At 36.8% G+C, this 18,596-nt stretch overlaps 1 protein-coding gene across 1 annotated transcript in view; it reads right to left on the reverse strand.

Annotated features, from left to right (window-relative positions):
* Positions 1 to 18,596, reverse strand: part of col14a1a (collagen, type XIV, alpha 1a) — a 124,289-nt gene that overhangs the window by 38,896 nt on the left and 66,797 nt on the right. Inside the window, exons 24-29 of the mRNA XM_059567544.1 lie at positions 16,341 to 16,487; positions 13,120 to 13,194; positions 11,299 to 11,438; positions 9,391 to 9,514; positions 455 to 598; positions 150 to 314 (exon numbers count right to left, since the gene is read on the reverse strand). Of these exons, the coding sequence (XP_059423527.1) occupies positions 150 to 314; positions 455 to 598; positions 9,391 to 9,514; positions 11,299 to 11,438; positions 13,120 to 13,194; positions 16,341 to 16,487 (795 nt within the window). The remainder of the gene's footprint in view (positions 1 to 149; positions 315 to 454; positions 599 to 9,390; positions 9,515 to 11,298; positions 11,439 to 13,119; positions 13,195 to 16,340; positions 16,488 to 18,596) is intronic.

The following is an 18,596-nucleotide window of genomic DNA, read 5'->3' on the forward strand; positions in this document are numbered from 1 at the left end:
TCACTTCATTCTCAAAAATCAATGAAAATTGGCGTCCTTAAAATACTTATTGTGTAGCATGTCTAAGCATATTAAAACTAGCAAGTTCTCTACCACATGTCACAGCAAACTGCAAGAGGAAGTTTCTGTGGATTCTCAAAGGGACGTACTGGCAGTCGCAGCCTCACAAACAAAAGTTATGAGCTGTTCTTCAATTTTCTTGAAGGCATCCAGATCGTCCACAAAGAACACATGTCTCTCGCTTGGTTTGCTGGCAATGTTCACCAGCTCCCCGTAGTCAGCATCAGCGAAGCCAATGGCAAAGATGATGTAGCCTACGGTGAAACAAGAAAACAGTACTTTTATTACAGCCTTTAAAGTTCTATTTTTAACAGAAACAACCAAACCACTAGACAGTCAGTGTTTTTCTACAGCTGCTGTTTATTATGCTCATTTTTAGATTAGAATCGCTCACCCTCCATCTGCATCTCCTTCGAGATCTTGTTGACATCATCTTGAGATCGCCCATCCGTGAGCACCACCAGCACTTTAGGAATGCCTCTCCTTACGCCCGCGTCCTCAGCAAAGATGGCCTCCTTCACATGCTTAATGGCGCGACCTGAATCAAGAGTCATAAACAGACTGTCTCATGCCAGTAGCAGGATTTACACCACTTCACGGACTCTTGGATGCCAAAAAGTGATGGATTTTACAGGAACTTGCATCCTGACAGAGTGATTTGCATTTGCCAGAGAGACATATTTTGTTGAAACTTTATGCCAGTACCTGCAGAGAGCTGGAAGGACAATCAATGAGGTGAAAGAACAAAACGAAAGAACTTGACAAAAAATAATTATTGAAAGGTGCGAATTCATAAACGATTTCCTGGAAATGGTGTGAAAATGAAGCTGCTATATGACGGGTGGTTTCTGATTCATTGTGTTTTTACAGTCAAAAAAAAATAAAAAAAATTAAGCAAAACAGAAAATGCCATGACTGATCGTATGATTCTGCCAGGACACTATGAGCTTGTTAAAGTTATCCAACTGTTAGTTTGGCTTTGTGGTACATCTTCTCAATTAAGTGTTTGCTTATGATTAGGGGAAAGGAGTTGGTTGGCTAGAAGAGTTGGCAGACAAAAAGTACATTTCTTGTAAAAATTTGTATTAGGAGAAAATAACATCTGAATGTTAGCCCTGTTGAGCCACACAGATTTAATATGCTAATTCAAAGTAAAATGTCCTTCAATTTTTTCCTTTTAATTCTTATATTTTATATATCTCTATATATACTATATCTTTTTTTATTCTGTAACAAAAAAATTGTTTATTGTGCACATACATTTTGGAGCCTGCAAAAAATTATACAACCTGCCAAACAAAATTTATGAAAAGAGTGTGAGAGAGAACGTTCCCCTAGTTGTTATTTAATTACTTAAAATGGCTTAAAAATATTTTTAATAAATAAAATAAAGGTAATAATAATCATCATAATAATGTATAATATGTAAAATTATAAAGAAATAATATTTTATGATACATTTTTTGCTAAGTAAATAATGTATACTTTTTATTAATTAAATGTTATATGCTTTTAAATGTTTGGGTTAATACAGATTTTCTAAATACAAATGTAAATATTTAATTAATATTATTATTTTCCATTTAGGAGTTTGTTGAACAACTTTTGTCATTAACTAACAAATACATTTTATTTTGTGTGTGCTTTACAAAAGCACTTACACTTTCATTTACACCTAGTTGGGTTACGGAAATTGTGCGAGCCAACACCAGTCTCACCTACTATTTTTAAGCTCACAAAGTGCCAAGTATTTAGCACAGAGCAAAGCAAAGTCAGACCTCTGATAAAATGAATTTTCCAAGCACTTTTCCCGTGATGCGTCCCAGCCGTCACTCCCAGCAGACCTGAACTATGGGATCTAACAAGCTGCACTGCCCCATTTCAATATTTTACCATTATTACTAACTTGGCACTGCAGCTGCAAGACATCAGACGGGCTGCTCATTTCTAATTTGCATCTCTAATCTCTCAGAAACGTCTCAGGTTCCCCTGGATCAGCGAGTATTAGACAAAATCCCCTTACAAACCTGCACTCTGAATAAAATATGGACGGGTGTCTGAGATGCTGCACTTTGGTGATATATTTTGACGAACTGAACAAGGGGACCCTGTGGCCATGCCTGACTGACTTCTGAAGCTGCCTGTTTCTCTGTCTGGCTTTTCTTCAGCTCCTGTCAGAAGGAGACAAATGACAAACTAAAGAAGCAGACGGCAGCACCGTGTGAAGTGGGAGTTATTTTGTTTTAAAATAACAGGTGAGAACAAAAGAATTTCGACTGCAGATTGGAGTTGTGGCTAACTGTGGCCTCGAGTTGACGGGGGCAAAAGCACTGCTGTTTGACTGACAGATGAACAAGACATCATGACTGCAGCATCGGTCAAAGTGGGCACTGACTGTTCATTTGTGTTTGTGAGCTTCGGCTAATACTTTTCATTCTGAATCGACTTGTTCGAGAGGAGACTAGCGTGTACAAATCAACTAGAACCCTCACATATGACTTTCTTTCTTCTGAAGAACAAACATTTAAAAAATATGACATAAATAAATAAATGCTGGGTGCGTGTGTGTGTGTGTGGTGTGTGTAGACAGATAGACAGATACAGTTATTTCTGGGTCTCGAATATGATTCCAGCAGTGCGATATTCTAGTGATAACAAAACTCCAAACATTTCACCGTTTGTATCACTCTGCTTGCATGACTTCTTACAGCGATTGTCATGGAGGACTCCCAAATCTACTAAAATGTTATAAATAATACTGATTTTGTATCATGGAATGTAGTCTTTTTAGGCAAGAATGCAGTGGTTTGGACTTTAAATATGCACTTTGTTAATAAAGCAGGGCTCTAGATTCATTCTTCCCACTGCTCGCTCTTTTGCAACTAACTTTATTTATTTTATTTTGTATTTTTTGCCACAACATGAGATTAATCAATGCATGCTGATGAACTTGTATCACAGTTTATAGTTATATGGTAACTCAAGTGTTCAGCATTCACCCGTTTTTTTTCAACAATATTATTTGTGATTTGAATCTTGCGAACAGAAATGTATCTTGTGCTGTGTTATAAGCCGAGCTTTGTGTGCTTTCGCAAATCGAATTTGCGATCTTAGTGACAAAATTTACAAGAAAAGATAATTGTCTGTTATGCTTAAATACACACACACACATATACAGGTCCTTCTAAAAAAATTAGCATATTGTGATAAAGTTCATTATTTTCCATAATATAATGATAAAAATTAAACTTTCATATATTTTAGATTCATTGCACACCAACTGAAATATTTCAGGTCTTTTATTGTTTTAATATGGATGATTTTGGCATACAGCTCATGAAAACCCAAAATTCCTATCTCAAAAAAATTAGCATAGGTTAGGTTATCTAAACGAGCTATTAACCTAATCATCTGAATCAACTAATTAACTCTAAACACCTGCAAAAGATTCCTGAGGTTTTTAAAAGCCTGGTTCATTACTCAAAACCGCAATCATGGGTAAGACTGCCGACCTGACTGCTGTCCAGAAAACCATCATTGACACCCTCAAGCAAGAGGGTAAGACACAGAAAGAAATTTCTGAACGAATAGGCTTTTCCCAGAGTGCCCTATCAAGGCACCTCAGTGGGAAGTCTGTGGGAAGGAAAAAGTGTGGCAAAAAACGCTGCACACAGGAAGAGGTGACCGGACCCTGAGGAAGATTGTGGAGAAGGACCGATTCCAGACCTTGGGGGACCTGAGAAGCAGTGGACTGAGTCTGGAGTAGAAACATCCAGAGCCACCGTGCACAGGCGTGTGCTGGAAATGGGCTACAGATAAGCAGCACTGGACTGTTGCTCAGTGGTCCAAAGTACTTTTTTCGGATGAAAGCAAATTTTGCATGTCATTCGGAAATCAAGGTGCCAGAGTCTGTAGGAAGACTGGGGAGAAGGAAATGCCAAAATGCCTGAAGTCCAGTATCAAGTACCCACAGTCAGTGATGGTCTGGGGTGCCATGTCAGCTGCTGGTGTTGGTCCACTGTGTTTTATCAAGGGCAGAAGGTCAATGCAGCTAGTTATCAGGAGATTTTGGAGCACTTCATGCTTCCATCTGCTGAAAAGCTTTATGGAGATGAAGATTTCGTTTTTCAGCACGACCTGGCACCTGCTCACAGTGCCAAAACCACTAGTAAATGGTTTACTGACCACGGTATTACTGTGCTCAATTGGCCTGCCAACTCTCCTGACCTGAACCCCATAGAGAATCTGTGGAATATTGTGAAGAGAAAGTTGAGAGATGCAAGACCCAACACTCTGGATGAGCTTAAGGCCGCTATCGAAGCATCCTGGGCCTCCATAACACCTCAGCAGTGCCACAGGCTGATTGCCTCCATGCAACGCCGCATGGAGGCAGTCATTTCTGCAAAAGGATTCCCGACCAAGTATTGAGTGCATAACTGAACATAATTATTTGAAGGTTGACTTTTTTTGTATTAAAAACACTTTTCTTTTATTGGTCGGTTGAAATATGCTAATTTTTTGAGATAGGAATTTTGGGTTTTCATGAGCTGTATGCCAAAATCATCAGTATTAAAACAATAAAAGACCTGAAATATTTCAGTTGGTGTGCAATGAATCTAAAATATATGAAAGTTTAATTTTTATCATTACATTATGGAAAATAATGAACTTTATCACAATATGCTAATTTTTTGAGAAGGACCTGTATATATATATATATATATATATATATATATATATATATATATTAGGGGTGTAACGGTACGCAAAAATCGGTACGTACCTGGGTTTTAAAGTCACGGTTCGGTTAATTTTTTCGGTACAGTAAGGGAAAGAAATGCAAACATTAAACTGCAGGTTGTTCATTGTACCTATGTTCCGCACACAAAATATTGCATTCGGTCATTCGGTACACACGTGCACCGTACCGAAAGCCCTGTACCGAAACGGTCCAGTACGAAAACACGTACCGTTACACCCCTTATATATATATGTCGTGGCCAAAAGTTTTGAGAATTACATAAATATTAGTTTTCAAAAAGTTTGCTGCTAAACTGCTTTTAGATCTTCGTTTCAGTTGTTTCTGTGATGTACTGAAATATAATTACAAGCACTTTATACGTTTCAAAGGCTTTTATCGACAATTACATGACATTTATGCAAAGTATTTGCAGTGTTGGCCCTTCTTTTTCAGGACCTCTGTAATTCGACTGGGCATGCTCTCAATCAACTTCTGGGCCAAATCCTGACTGATAGCAACCCATTCTTTCATAATCACTTCTTGGAGTTTGTCAGAATTAGTGGGTTTTTGTTTGTCCACCCGCCTCTTGAGGATTGACCACAAGTTCTCAATGGGATTAAGATCTGGGGAGTTTCCAGGCCATGGACCCAAAACTTCAACATTCTGGTCCCCGAGCCACTTAGTTATCACTTTTGCCTTATGGCACGGTGCTCCATTGTGCTGGAAAATGCATTATTCTTCACCAAACTGTTGTTGGATTGTTTGAAGAAGTTGCTGTTGGAGGGTGTTTTGGTACCATTCTTTATTCATGGCTGTGTTTTTGGGCAGAATTGTGAGTGAGCCCAGTCCCTTGGATGAGAAGCAACCCCACACATGGATGGTGTCAGGATGCTTTACTGTTGGCATGACACAGGACTGATGGTAGAGCTCACCTTTTCTTCTCCGGACAAGCCTTTTTCCAGATGCCCCAAACAATCGGAAAGGGGCTTCATCGGAGAATATGACTTTGCCCCAGTCCTCAGCAGTCCATACACTATACTTTCTGCAGAAGATCGATCTGTCCCTGATGTTTTTTTTTGAAGAGAAGTGGCTTCTTTGCTGCCCTTCTTGACACCAGGCCATCTTCCAAAAGTCTTGGCCTCACTGTGCTTGCAGATGCGCTCACACCTGACTGCTGCCATTCCTGAGCAAGCTCTGCACTGGTGGCGATCCCGCAGCTGAATCCTCTTTAGGAGACGATCCTGGCGCTTGCTGGACTTTCTTGGACGCCCTTAAGCCTTCTTTACAAGAATTGAACCTCTTTCCTTGAAGTTCTTGATGATCCTATAAATTGTTGATTTAGGTGCAATCTTAGTAGCCACAATATCCTTGCCTGTGAAGCCATTTTTATGCAACGCAATGATGGCTGCACGCGTTTCTTTGCAGGTCACCATGGTTAACAATGGAAGAACAATGATTTCAAGCATCACCCTCCTTTTAACATGTCAAGTCTGCCATTCTAACCCAATCAGCCTGACATAATGATCCCCAGCCTTGTGCTCGTCAACATTCTCACCTGAGTTAACAAGACGATTACTAAAATGATCTCAGTGGGTCCTTTAATGACAGCAATGAAATGCAGTGGAAAGGTTTTTTTGGTATTAAGTTAATTTTCATGGCAAAGAAGGAATATGCAATTCATCTGATCACTCTTCATAACATTCTGGAGTATATGCAAATTGCTATTATAGCAGCTTAAGCAGCAACTTTTCCAATTTCCAATATTAATGTAATTCTCAAAACTTTTGGCCACGACTGTATATATATATATATATATATATATATATGTGTGTATATATATATATATTAGTGGTGGGCCGTTATCGGCGTTAACGTGCTGCGTTAACGTGAGACTCTTATCGGGCGATAAAAAAAATATTGCCGTTAATCTATTCTCAAAGTTGGGTTTGGAGCTGGGTCTATACTAAGCAATGATGACTTTCACCTTGATATTATATATAACCGACTGGCTGAGGCCAGCCTAAAAAGATGCTCAGGACAGTTGACGGGCCACTGCTGTGCATCGTCACGAAAGCTTATCTTTTTCACGTGTTTTTAAGCCTTACCGCTTGTCGATTTAAACATTAAATCATCCAAAAACAAGACGCGGAAAAGCTGAACAGAGTAGCCGGTTACTCGCGCGCTGTGTTCGGTGCGCACGAGAGAGATCGAGAGCCGCGTATCACGGACAGCGACACTGAACCGAGCTCTCTTCTGCGAAGTTCTCCTCGAAGTCCCTCCTGCACTTGAACGAACAAATACAAATCGCAGTTTGAACAAACAAAAAGGTGTGAAAGAACCCAATTCAGTTCTCTCGGTGTTCTGGTGTTCAGGGCTCATGCAGAGAAAGGCGTCTCAAAACACTTGAACATCGAATTTGCTTATTTTTGCTCTTGTACCGACAAATACATACAAAATATGTCAAAATATCCACCTTGGAAATTATGCTCAAAAAAACTGTCAGTTATTTCTTAAGTGAAAGTAAACAGTTGAGGAAAAAAATGGGATGTCTTCATCATCTCTTAAAGTGACCGCGCCTAATTTAGCTACTGGCTGCTGTAATGTTAATCCAAGAAAATGAAAATGAAAATCACTCACTGCTCTTGACTGAATTACTTTGTAGTTTTAACAGTCAAACCAAAAATTATTCAGACACCAGATATAATTTTTTATATATACAGTACAGACCAAAAGTTTGGACACACCTTCTCATTCAAAGAGTTTTCTTTATTTTCATGACTATGAAAATCGTAGAGTCACACTGAAGGCATCAAGGGCTATTTGACCAAGAAGGAGAGTGATGGGGTGCTTACAAAATATTCCTTATTAATTATTCCTTTAATAAACTAATGACATAAGAGTAAATAATTACAAAATATTCCTTATTAATTATTCCTTTAATAAACTAATGAGAAAATATGTGGGTTTGTGCCATGCCATAGGCCACAAAAATTTACCATACCATCAGGTAAAACTGAAAAAAAAAAAAATCTGAAAACTTTGAACATCAAAACAACATCACCCCATTTAAATATCTTCCAAAGTAATTTCAGAGAACCATATAGACCCTGTTAATACTCAGAACTGACTTTTTTCTGAGTTTAAACACATTGAATGAGGCCAATCACTTTGATCCTCACCTCATCCTCTGCATATGAATATATGAAAATGCAGGCAAGGGATTAGCCCTAATACCCATCTAAAAATAAGTCATGCTCATGTTTCAAATGAGCAGCCCGGTAAAGCCAGGATGGATAAATGCACTGGGCTCTTAATGCCTGGATCACACATGTCCACAGACATGTATCTGGTCTCACCAATGAAGCACAGCAACTGACGGGGGGCTCATTGTCATGGAGAATATACCTTGTACGGGGACGTTTTTGTGTGTGAGGACACATCAGGGTGGGGGCTGCTGTTCCTTCGCTGTGTGGAATGAAAGGTGTTTCATTTTAGAAAAAAGACTCACAGCAAGACAGCATGAACACAAGCGCAGGGACACACCATGCTGCTCTGCTGCTCACTGAGATGGAGCTGTGCTGCTTTTCAAACTTATACTGTGAAGTTCTTGGTCTAGGTCTTCTTAAAAAGAACATTAATAAAGAATTTCTATCAAAAGTATTATGAATAAATCTGGACACCTACAAGACCAGCATGATTTTCCAAAATGGTAAAGCAGACCTTGTTTTGTATAATGTGATCTAGATAAAATGTGGTCCAGATCTATCTTGTGGATTAGCATACTGTTCACCAGGAAACCATTATGGCTATTAGATAAGAACTTTAATATTTGTCTCCTTGGCTTTGACTGTTTAAAGGACAATTAAAATAAATAAATAAATACTGTTTATTAGTGTTTATATCCGGTTTCCCAGTAAAAAATATCTAAACATACTTAAAATAATTAAAATAAGAAACTTAATATGAAAACTTGTTTTTGAAGAATATATCTTGAACTTGAAATTATAAAATGGTCAAGACAAACTTTGATGTTAGCTTGAGAAAGTATGGCCAGACATTTTGAAGGAGTTTTAAATATTGACAAGATTAAAGATTGTAATGCAGTGCAGGCCAGATGAGACTAGTATAAAACAATCAAGAGAGTGAGCAAATGAGAGATGGATGGATAAAATGATAGCATGAGAAAACGATAGACTGAACTACAGAATGAGCCAATGACAGAATAAGTGATAGAATGACCAATAGAATGAGTGAAGGATAATGAATGGCAGAATGAGTAATCAATAGAATGAATGAATAATAGAATCAGAGGATGAACATACAGACAGACAGACAGACAGACAGACAGACAGATAGATAGATAGATAGATAGATAGATAGATAGATAGATAGATAGATAGATAGATAGATAGATAGATAGATAGATAGATAGATAGATAGATAGATAGATAGATAGATAGATAGATAGATAGATAGTAGAATGTTTGTGTGCACAGAGATCTTTGAGGATATTGTGATCAAACTCAGTTTTTCCATCACAAGAGCAGCTGTCATTGTGTTTAATTCAGTCTGAGAATTGAGATACATGCCTGTCTTAGTGTTTCCTCCCTTGTAGGTGATGCGCTGCACGGCGTTCAGCAGAACCTCCTTATCGCTGTAGGAGCTGAGCTTGAACTCGGTTCTGGCGTCATCACTGAACTGAACAATGGCCACCTGTCAGTCGTAGAAAGTAAGTTAGTAGCCATGTTTGAAAACAACAGTACATCAATGTCAGAAAGTATTCCCCCCTAGAATTGATTTTAAATTCAGAAATTGGCATTTCTGTATCGTTTCTAGAGGCATACTATATTTTTTTTACATTATTTAATACTGTTTAATTCATTATATTTATATTGTATTATATTATAACATAAATTCTCTATTTAATATATTTTAAATTGTGATTCCTGCGATGAATTTCCAGAATCATTACTCTAGTCTTCAGTGTCACATGATCCTTCAAAATGCATTCTAATATGCTAATTTGGTGCTCAGGAAACACATCTTATTTTTACTTATATTATTTTTACTTATTTTTGTGTAAACTGTGATAATACTATTTTTGTGATAATATCTTTGATGGATTTCAGTTTTAAAAGAACAGCATTTATTTGAAATTGAAACATTTTAGCATTTAACATGTCTTTTCTATCTCTATTTATTTATTTTCATTCTAATGTGTCCTTGCTGGAAAAAAAAAGAAATTATTAAAAGATGCTAGATAAGACCAAAATAAAAATTACAATTAAATAAAAGAGAGAGAGAAATTGACTATGGAGGCCTTTTCCCACCAGATTTAAATAATATCAGGAGTATTTTTGTTTCAAAACCTGGTTCATTTTTGACCCATAAGTGTTTTTCTGTGTCACATAGTGGATTGCTTAAACCTAAAACCTTGTGATTACCAGCTCAGATCTTTAACCACTAGGCCACACTCTAAAAAAGAGAGACACAAAAGCCATGTCATCAGGCATAAGAGTTTGCTGATGTTGAACCAGTCTGAGCCAAGTCAAACTTATCTACATGGCCTACAGCAGACGACAGAATGCAAACATCTGTGTGTAAAAGAAGATGTTTTATCCGTGCCATGTTCCTCTGTTTACTTTAGCTCCTGCCCTTGAAAGTGCTTATTCCCCAGTTTTCACATATCTTGTAGTAGGTCCACCGCTGTGATCCCTAAAGCTGCTGATGGGTTGTGATGAAGATCTTCTGAATCCTGGACAGACAAGTCTAGACAAAGGCTATTATTATCAAATGTTCTCTCAGGCTACTGGGTTAAATGTTTGGTAGTGTGGTCTCTAGCCCAGAATAGCTATTCCCATGATGCCTCAGTCCAAAAAATGATCTTTTGATAGAAGGAAAAAAAAAAAAACTTTTTGAAGCAAACCAGACATTACATGTCTTTTATTTATTTTTTTCAAAAACAGAGCTTTTCAATCTGCAGGTTTTTTTTTCTTTTTAATGTTAAGTGTGTACTTGTAGTGTACGTATAGTCGTGTGGATTACTTGTGAATTATTGTGATGTTTTTATCAGGTGTTTTAACTCTCATTTTGACGGCACCCATTCACTGCAGGACATCCTTTAGTAAGCAAGTGATGTAAAGCTATTTTTTTCCAAATCTGTTGATTTCCGATGAAGAAAGAAACTCTTTTACATTTGGTGGGCTGATGGTAAGTAAATTATAAGCAAAATTGAATTTTTGGGTAAACTATTCTTTTAAGTAAATTCTTAAACATTAAGTATATAATTCCTGTAATAAGTACTTGTGCCCTCAAAAAACAGTCAGTTTGCTTTGTGTTGACAAAATTACACTTAGAATTTTGCTTTTAGCTTAGCCTGATAGTCTGTTTTTTCATAAATTTTTTTTAGAAATGTTATACAATGTAAACAAATAAACATATACAATATAACAATATAAAGCAGACAGAATTTGACAAATATTTCACGTGCAGCATACCTGTGTTCCCTCGGGGCCAATCACGTCAAGTGCACCAGTTGTGCTGTATAGGAATCGGATAATCTTCTGAAAGTTGTCATCTCCGATACTCCAGGAGCCATCTACAAGGAAGGCAAGGTCTGCCTTGGCTGCCTTGCAAACTGAGAGAGAAAGTTCGAAAACAGAGCAAAAGAGAGAGAGAGAGAGAGAGAGTGGAAGCAGGTGAAAAATCACTAGCTAAAATAAGAAATTCTCATTACTGTGCAAGCGCTGCAGTACAACAGATGTCAAATGATTCCAAACACTTCCTTTCTCACTGACAGGATCTCCATCACAGCTAGCTGGATAAAACAAGGAGGCTTAATTAATTCCCAGATACCTCTGCAATACTCTGCCAGACTGATGCTTTGCAGGATTTAAGACTAAACACATACACTGTCAGTAAGCTGAAAATGTGCTTTATGTACTAACATCTAACTGGTTTTATTCAAGTCAAAGTTATTTAGTGACTGAATCAATCTTAATAAATTAGATTATATCAATAAGTGCTAAATGACACATACTTACTACATAAATAACTACAAATTATGCATAGTTAAGCAACAAACCCTATTCAGATTTTAAACTGAACCCTATAGTAAGTACATAGGACATGTAGTTAATTAGTATTACCTATTTGTGTAATTGTACGGTCACATTGTCACCCTAAAATAAAGGCATAAACTCAGTCGGCTGTCCTGTTAAGAGTTTGGAGCATGTCATGGGTTGGATGAGTCGCTGTTTCGAGTATGAATGAAAAGTGTTGTGTTCGTAAAGTCTCATTAGTGTAGAAGTTGAGATATCTCGTTCAGTTTGTCAATCTCATTCAGAACAAGGAGATAAATGGGTTGTTTCGGTCATGAACAACTCTGTGAATTGTAACAAATTGGTTGAGTGATTCAATGATTCATAATAAACAAAAGAAAAATGCTCCCTAATAGCCATAGAATGTCAACTACTATTCTTTTAAAGACAAAATCATTTTTTTTCAGCAGGGCACATTAAATTTATAAAAAGTGACATTTTCAATGTTACAAAAGGCTTCAAAAATTTTAAACGACTGAAATTTTCTATTACTCAAATGACCAAAAATGTATCACGGTTTCCAAAATGGCTGCTGAAAATTCAGTTTGCTTTTAACGCAGAATGAATCAATGATCAAATCTGACTGAATCTTTTAAGTAAACAGACTCATTAGACTCACTGGTATTAATTAAAACCCACCATTTTTTACATATTACCATTAAAAAAGCAAGTTTGTGAGGCATATCACATTTTCATCCAAGAACTAAATTAAACTCGCATTTTGATTTCTTGAGATACTGATTGTAGCAAATGTTTCAGTTCTTACCATGTGACCTATCCTTTATAAGAGCAATGTGTGACATGCAGGTCCATGCATTCAGGTGACTACCCAAACCCCAGAGATAAAGCCATATAAAACGAACAAATAAATCTAAAGAAGCATTTAGTTCCAGGGCAAGAAATTATTCAGGTGTTACTTTATGATGCATTAAACACTATAAGCTTTTGGCCAGACAATGAAACCAATATAAAGTTTGTAATGAGGGATCTAAAAAAGATCCATATAAGGAAGTTAAATAAGTTATGTGTGCTTTTATCAGATGTGTTGGGGAGACTCAGACATATTTATTGAGTGCAGAGTGGCTCAGAGAATAAGAAAAGGTTAGCTGTCAGCAGAGATGTACGTTAGTGAAAGGTCACACAACACATAGGGACATGGCCAACAAACAGGGAAAAACAATGGCAGACAGGCCAGTTTTTCCCACACTGGTGTCCCACCTTCTTTGGCTGGGGGGATGGTGGGAGGAGGGGTCGTGGTTGTTGGTGCGGTCGGTGGCTGGGTGGGTGCTGGAGCTGCAGAAACAACAAAACAATACATAAACCAGAACAGGGCCTGGCTGTCTTCACTTTATTACACACACAATCGGATTTGGGATCTCAAAGGAGACCCAATTGTAAAAGAAATAGGACACACTGCTCTTCTTATGGTGGATCTGTTTCTCAGGCAATGATTGAGTATATCAAGGGAAGATGTTGTCTGCACTTCATTGGCTGGACATGACCTGTATCACTGAAGTGTTACTACGGCCTAATTGACACGCTAACATGTTATTTCACTAATTCCATTCAAAAAGTGTAACTTGTAAATTATATTCATTCATTAGACACAGACTGATATATTTCACATGTTTATTTCTTTTAATTTTGATGATTGTAACTGACAACTAAAGAAAATCACAAATTCAGTATCTCAGAAAATTATAATATAACTTAAGACCAATACAACGTAAGGATTTTTTGAAATCTTGGCCAACTGAAAAGTATGAAAATGAAAAGTATGAGCATGTACAGCACTCGATACTTAGTTGGGGCTCCTTTTGCCTGAATTACTGCAGCAATGCGGCGTGGCATGGAGTCGATCAGTCTGTGGCACTGCTCAGGTGTTAGGAGAGCCCAGGTTGCTCTGATAGTTGCCTTCAGCTCTTCTGCATTCTTGGGTCTGGCATATCACATCTATACCCCATAGATTTTCTATGGGGTTAAGGTCAGGTGAGTTTGGCAGATTAAGAACAGGGATACCATGGTCCTTAACCAGGTAATGGTAGCTTTGGCACTGTGTGCAGGTGCCAAGTCCTGTTGGAAAATGAAATCTGCATCTCCATAAAGTTGGTCAGCAGTAGGAAGCATGAAGTGCTCTAAAACTTGCTGGAATATGGCTGCGTTGACCTTGGACCTCAGAAAACACAGTGGACCAACACCAGCAGATGACATGGCACCACAAACCATCACTGACTGTGGAAACTTTATACTGGACCTCAAGCGACGTGGATTGTGTGCCTCTCCTCTCTTCCTACAGACTCTGGGACCCTGATGCAAAATTAACTTTCATCAGAGAACATAACTGTGGACCACTCAGCAGCAGTCCAGTCCTTTTTGTCTTTATATGCTTCTGACGCCTTCTGTTGTTCAAGAGTGGCTTGACACAAGGAATGCAACAGCTGAAACCCATGTCTTGCATACGTCTGTGTGTAGTGGTTCTTGAAGCACTGACTCCAGTTGCAGTCCACTCTGTGAATCTCCCCCACATTTTTGAATGGGTTTTGTTTCACAATCCTCTCCAGGGTGCGGTTATCCCTATTGCTTGTACACTTTTTTCTTCCACATCTTTTCCTTCCCTTCGCCTCTCTATTAATGTGCTTGGACACAGAGCTCTGTGAACAGCCAGCCTCTTTTGCAATGACCTTTTGTGTCTTGCCCTCCGTCTTTTGGAAAACTGTCAATATAGCAGTCTTCCCCATGATTGTGTAGCCTACAGAACTTGACTGAGAGACCATTTAAAGGCCTTTGCAGGTGTTTTGAGTTAATGAGCTGATTAGAGTGTGGCACCAGGTGTCTTCAATATTGAACCTTTTCACAATATTCAAATTTTCTGAGATACTGAATTTGGGATTTTCCTTTGTTGTCAGTTATAATCATCAAAATTAAAAAAAAAATAAACATTTGAAATCTATCAGTCTGTGAGTAATGAATTAATATAATATACTAGTTACTTTTTTTATGGAATTAGTGAAATAAATCAACTTTTTGATGATATTCTAATTATATGACCAGCGCCCGTACACTGAAGCTTTTACAGTGTATAATCATCATAAATATGCTCTTAGTTAGTTTTTTCATAAAAATATCTAAATATGTCAAAAAAATCTATGTCATATATAGTATATATGAACAAAAAGTATGAAGATAAATGTAGCAAAAACTAAAAAGAGTAACAAAAAAATTAATATTTTAAAATGTTATTACAATTATAAAAAACAATTTTATTTTAATATATTTAATATATATTTTATTATATCTTCAGTGTCACATGATCCTTCAGAAATCATTCAAATATGTCGAGTTGCTGTTAATATCAGTGCTGTAAACAGTTGTGCCGCTTCTTAATAAACCATGATACACTATGATTTTTTTTTTCTTTCTCTTTCAGGATTCTTTGACATAGTATACTTATATATTGGGTGAATTCAGGTAAATTGGGAAAATGTAGGCCATTAAGATGTAGGAAGAAATGTCCCAATTAACCTGAATACACAATATACAAATGTAAGCATGTTTACTTATTTTTAATATAATTTTATTATAATTTGTGTGTGTGTGTGTCATTTTTATATAATATTTTATACTTAAAATTTTTAAATAATTCATTAAAAGTTACATTTAGATTAGCACGTAAAACAAGACTTGTAAATGGGAATAGCAATTTTTTTCATGTTTTGGATGTTTAGGAAAACAAGACCAAATTATTAATTATGAATTATTTTTTATTCCAGTATTTTTCCCAGACAATTAGATTTTCAGCTGTCAAAATCTTATTTTTCTGTTTATGAATGCTGATGGTCAGTCTCATGGAAGCCAATTTCTGCTACAGAAGAAGAAAACATAAAAAAAGTAAATGCTGGATTGTAACACCTGTTACAGATCCTAACTGCAAGATGTAAACTCATAATTATGAGAAATAAAAATAGATATGTTGAGATGCAAACTCGAAATTGTGAGACATGAAAATGTCTGAGAAAAAATATATACTGTAAATTCTGTGATAAAAAAAATTAACTTTTTTTATTCCATTGCATCAAAGGGCTTCCACACATTGTAGATAACACTGGTGGCAAATAAAAGAATAATCATATCTGCTATCCAAAGATTGTTTTGTCACACAAATCCAATGAACTAAGTCACCTTTCAGGTGTTTTATTGGTGCCTAAAAGACCCCAGGGAGGTGTAGTGTCTGACCTAATTGAACACCCCAATAAATCTTATTAGGGACAGATGCCATATTTAATCCACCACAACTAAAAATGAGGTTATGAAGGATGGACAACAGTAAAACCAGATCTTCACAATCTCATCTTCATTCACAATTAATTATTATGTGCACTCTGATTGAAGTCTATAGTCTTATAATGGCATAAAATTTACAGTTATCAGAGTGTATTTACCGGTTGTTGCCATGGTGGTGACAACAGAACCCTCTGTGTCCATTAATAGAGTGTAGACGCTGATCTTGTACTGGGTGTTGGGGGAAAGATTGAAGAAGCACTCTTTGGATTCACCGCCATCGACCCTCACTTCCTGTTTCTGACCGTCTGTGAGAAAGTTAAAACAGTGAGATTGGCATTCAAGCAGCAATCAAAGGAAAATAAAAAGCAATCACAACAGCTTTCTCAAGCAAACAATTGTGCTTATTAATCAGACAGCGCCATTCAAGTCCTCAGGCTATAAACAAAGCCTGAAGTTGGAAATGACAGAAGTGGCACCACAGCAGCCTGCCGGAGTGTTGTTATTTTTACCAGGCATGTGTTGTTGCTCACAAAATGATTGTTAAAATGAAAGGAACTATGATTAAATCATCTTTTAGGAAACGTGAAACTCAAATCCTTGGGTATAAGGTAGCACAACTGCTATTTATCACCTTTAAAGCCGTAATTATTTTCCCAAGCTGAGAAAATGACCAATGCTTGGGCTTAGGAAGGGTAACCTTGCATTCAGTCCATAGAGTTCAATGGAGAGGTCTTTAATCGCTTTAATCAGAGCTACTGTAGGCTGAAGACTGCAGGGAAATGGGTGAACCATGAGTTGAATGAGAAAAAAACCCTACATTTTCTTTCTAAATGTGAAGGTGTTCTCTTTTTTTCTTTCTGGTTTTCTTTTTCTACATATCTATCCATCGATCTCTGTTTTGTTTGTGATGGCAGACATTAATATCCAGCTCGACTTGGTTCATACATCTTAATTTGTCTGCCATTAAATAGCTGCGTCCATGGGGAATAGAAATGGCTGGGTTGTTCAGAAGCAGTATTATATCAATATTAAATAAGAAAAAAACAGTGGAACGCTTTTCTTTAATGAGATATTTCCCAAAGCACCTTCTTTTCAACCATGATCATGAAAGAAAATGTCTCTAGAGTGCATTATGCAAAAAAGGAGGCATTTTCTTTGCATTTTCCAATGATAATGTGGACTGCATAACTTGGGATGTGATAATAAGATCAACTTTATTCCCTTGCTCAGACATGCTTTGATTGCGGAGCTGATCAAACAATGGGATGTGACATTTGCCTATTACGTTCGCGCTCTATGGAAAAGTAGCTGGCAAGTGCTCCGGCTCGGCTCAGTAAACATCTATCCTCCTTTAAGCGTTTGTTTCAACAGACTGCACTTCTCAGTCCAGTCACATCTCTGGCACAAGCAGGACAGTCCCTCCCTTTCCTAGCATTTGCACACAGAAACGCTTCGCTTCACCATGAGCATGCACTCGGTGCTGAAGATTCATATGACTGGCTGAAATTCCACAGCCAAATTCTCCCAACGAGTAAGATGGCATGAGATGAATCTGCTGTTCCTACTGGTTACCAAAGTTTGGACAATATTTGACTAGAAGAGGGCCAGGAGAAAAGCAACAGGGATCTAAGTACTGCAAAATACGTACTGTATATATTCACATTTAGTCCACACTTCCGCAGTAGTTTTGAGTTTACCATGACTACAAGGTAATAAAGTGTCTCTGTTATTCCTAAATTACAACTTTCTTCTCTACCGTTTTTACCAAAATCTTTCTATTTTAACAGATTTAAACTGTTTAAACTATATTATATTATATTATATTATATTATATTATATTATATTATATTATATTATATTATATTATATTATATTATATTATATTATATTATATTATTACATTCACTTTTAGTTTTAAAAAGTTTTACAGAATTTCTATGTTAGAATTTTTCTGTCACCTACCTAGACCTGTTAACATCTGAATTATATTTATTTACAATTTATTCAGAATTTGCACTACCATTTAAAAAGGTTACTGGTCTGTATTTTTTATGTCCTATAAAGAAGACTCTTACAGTATACTTACCAAGGCTGTATTTATGTCATCAAAAATACAGGAAAAACCTTTTTTATTATTTTTTTCATGCAATTTATTTCTGTGTTGCCTTTACTCCAGTCCTCGGTGTCACATGATCCTTCAGCTATCAAATGCTAATTTGCTGCTCAAGAAACATTTCTTCTTATAATTAATGTTGAAAGCATTTGTGCAGCAGCTTAATATTCTTATAATAATCATGATACACTGTATTTTTATTTTTTTGCAAGTATTCTTTGATGAACAGATAGTTCAAAGGACTTTTTGAAACATTTTAATGTATTTACTGTCATTTAGGTCAATTTAATGCATCCTTGCT

Source organism: Carassius carassius, chromosome 15, assembly GCF_963082965.1.
Source record: "Carassius carassius chromosome 15, fCarCar2.1, whole genome shotgun sequence".
NCBI classification, from domain to species: domain Eukaryota; kingdom Metazoa; phylum Chordata; class Actinopteri; order Cypriniformes; family Cyprinidae; genus Carassius; species Carassius carassius.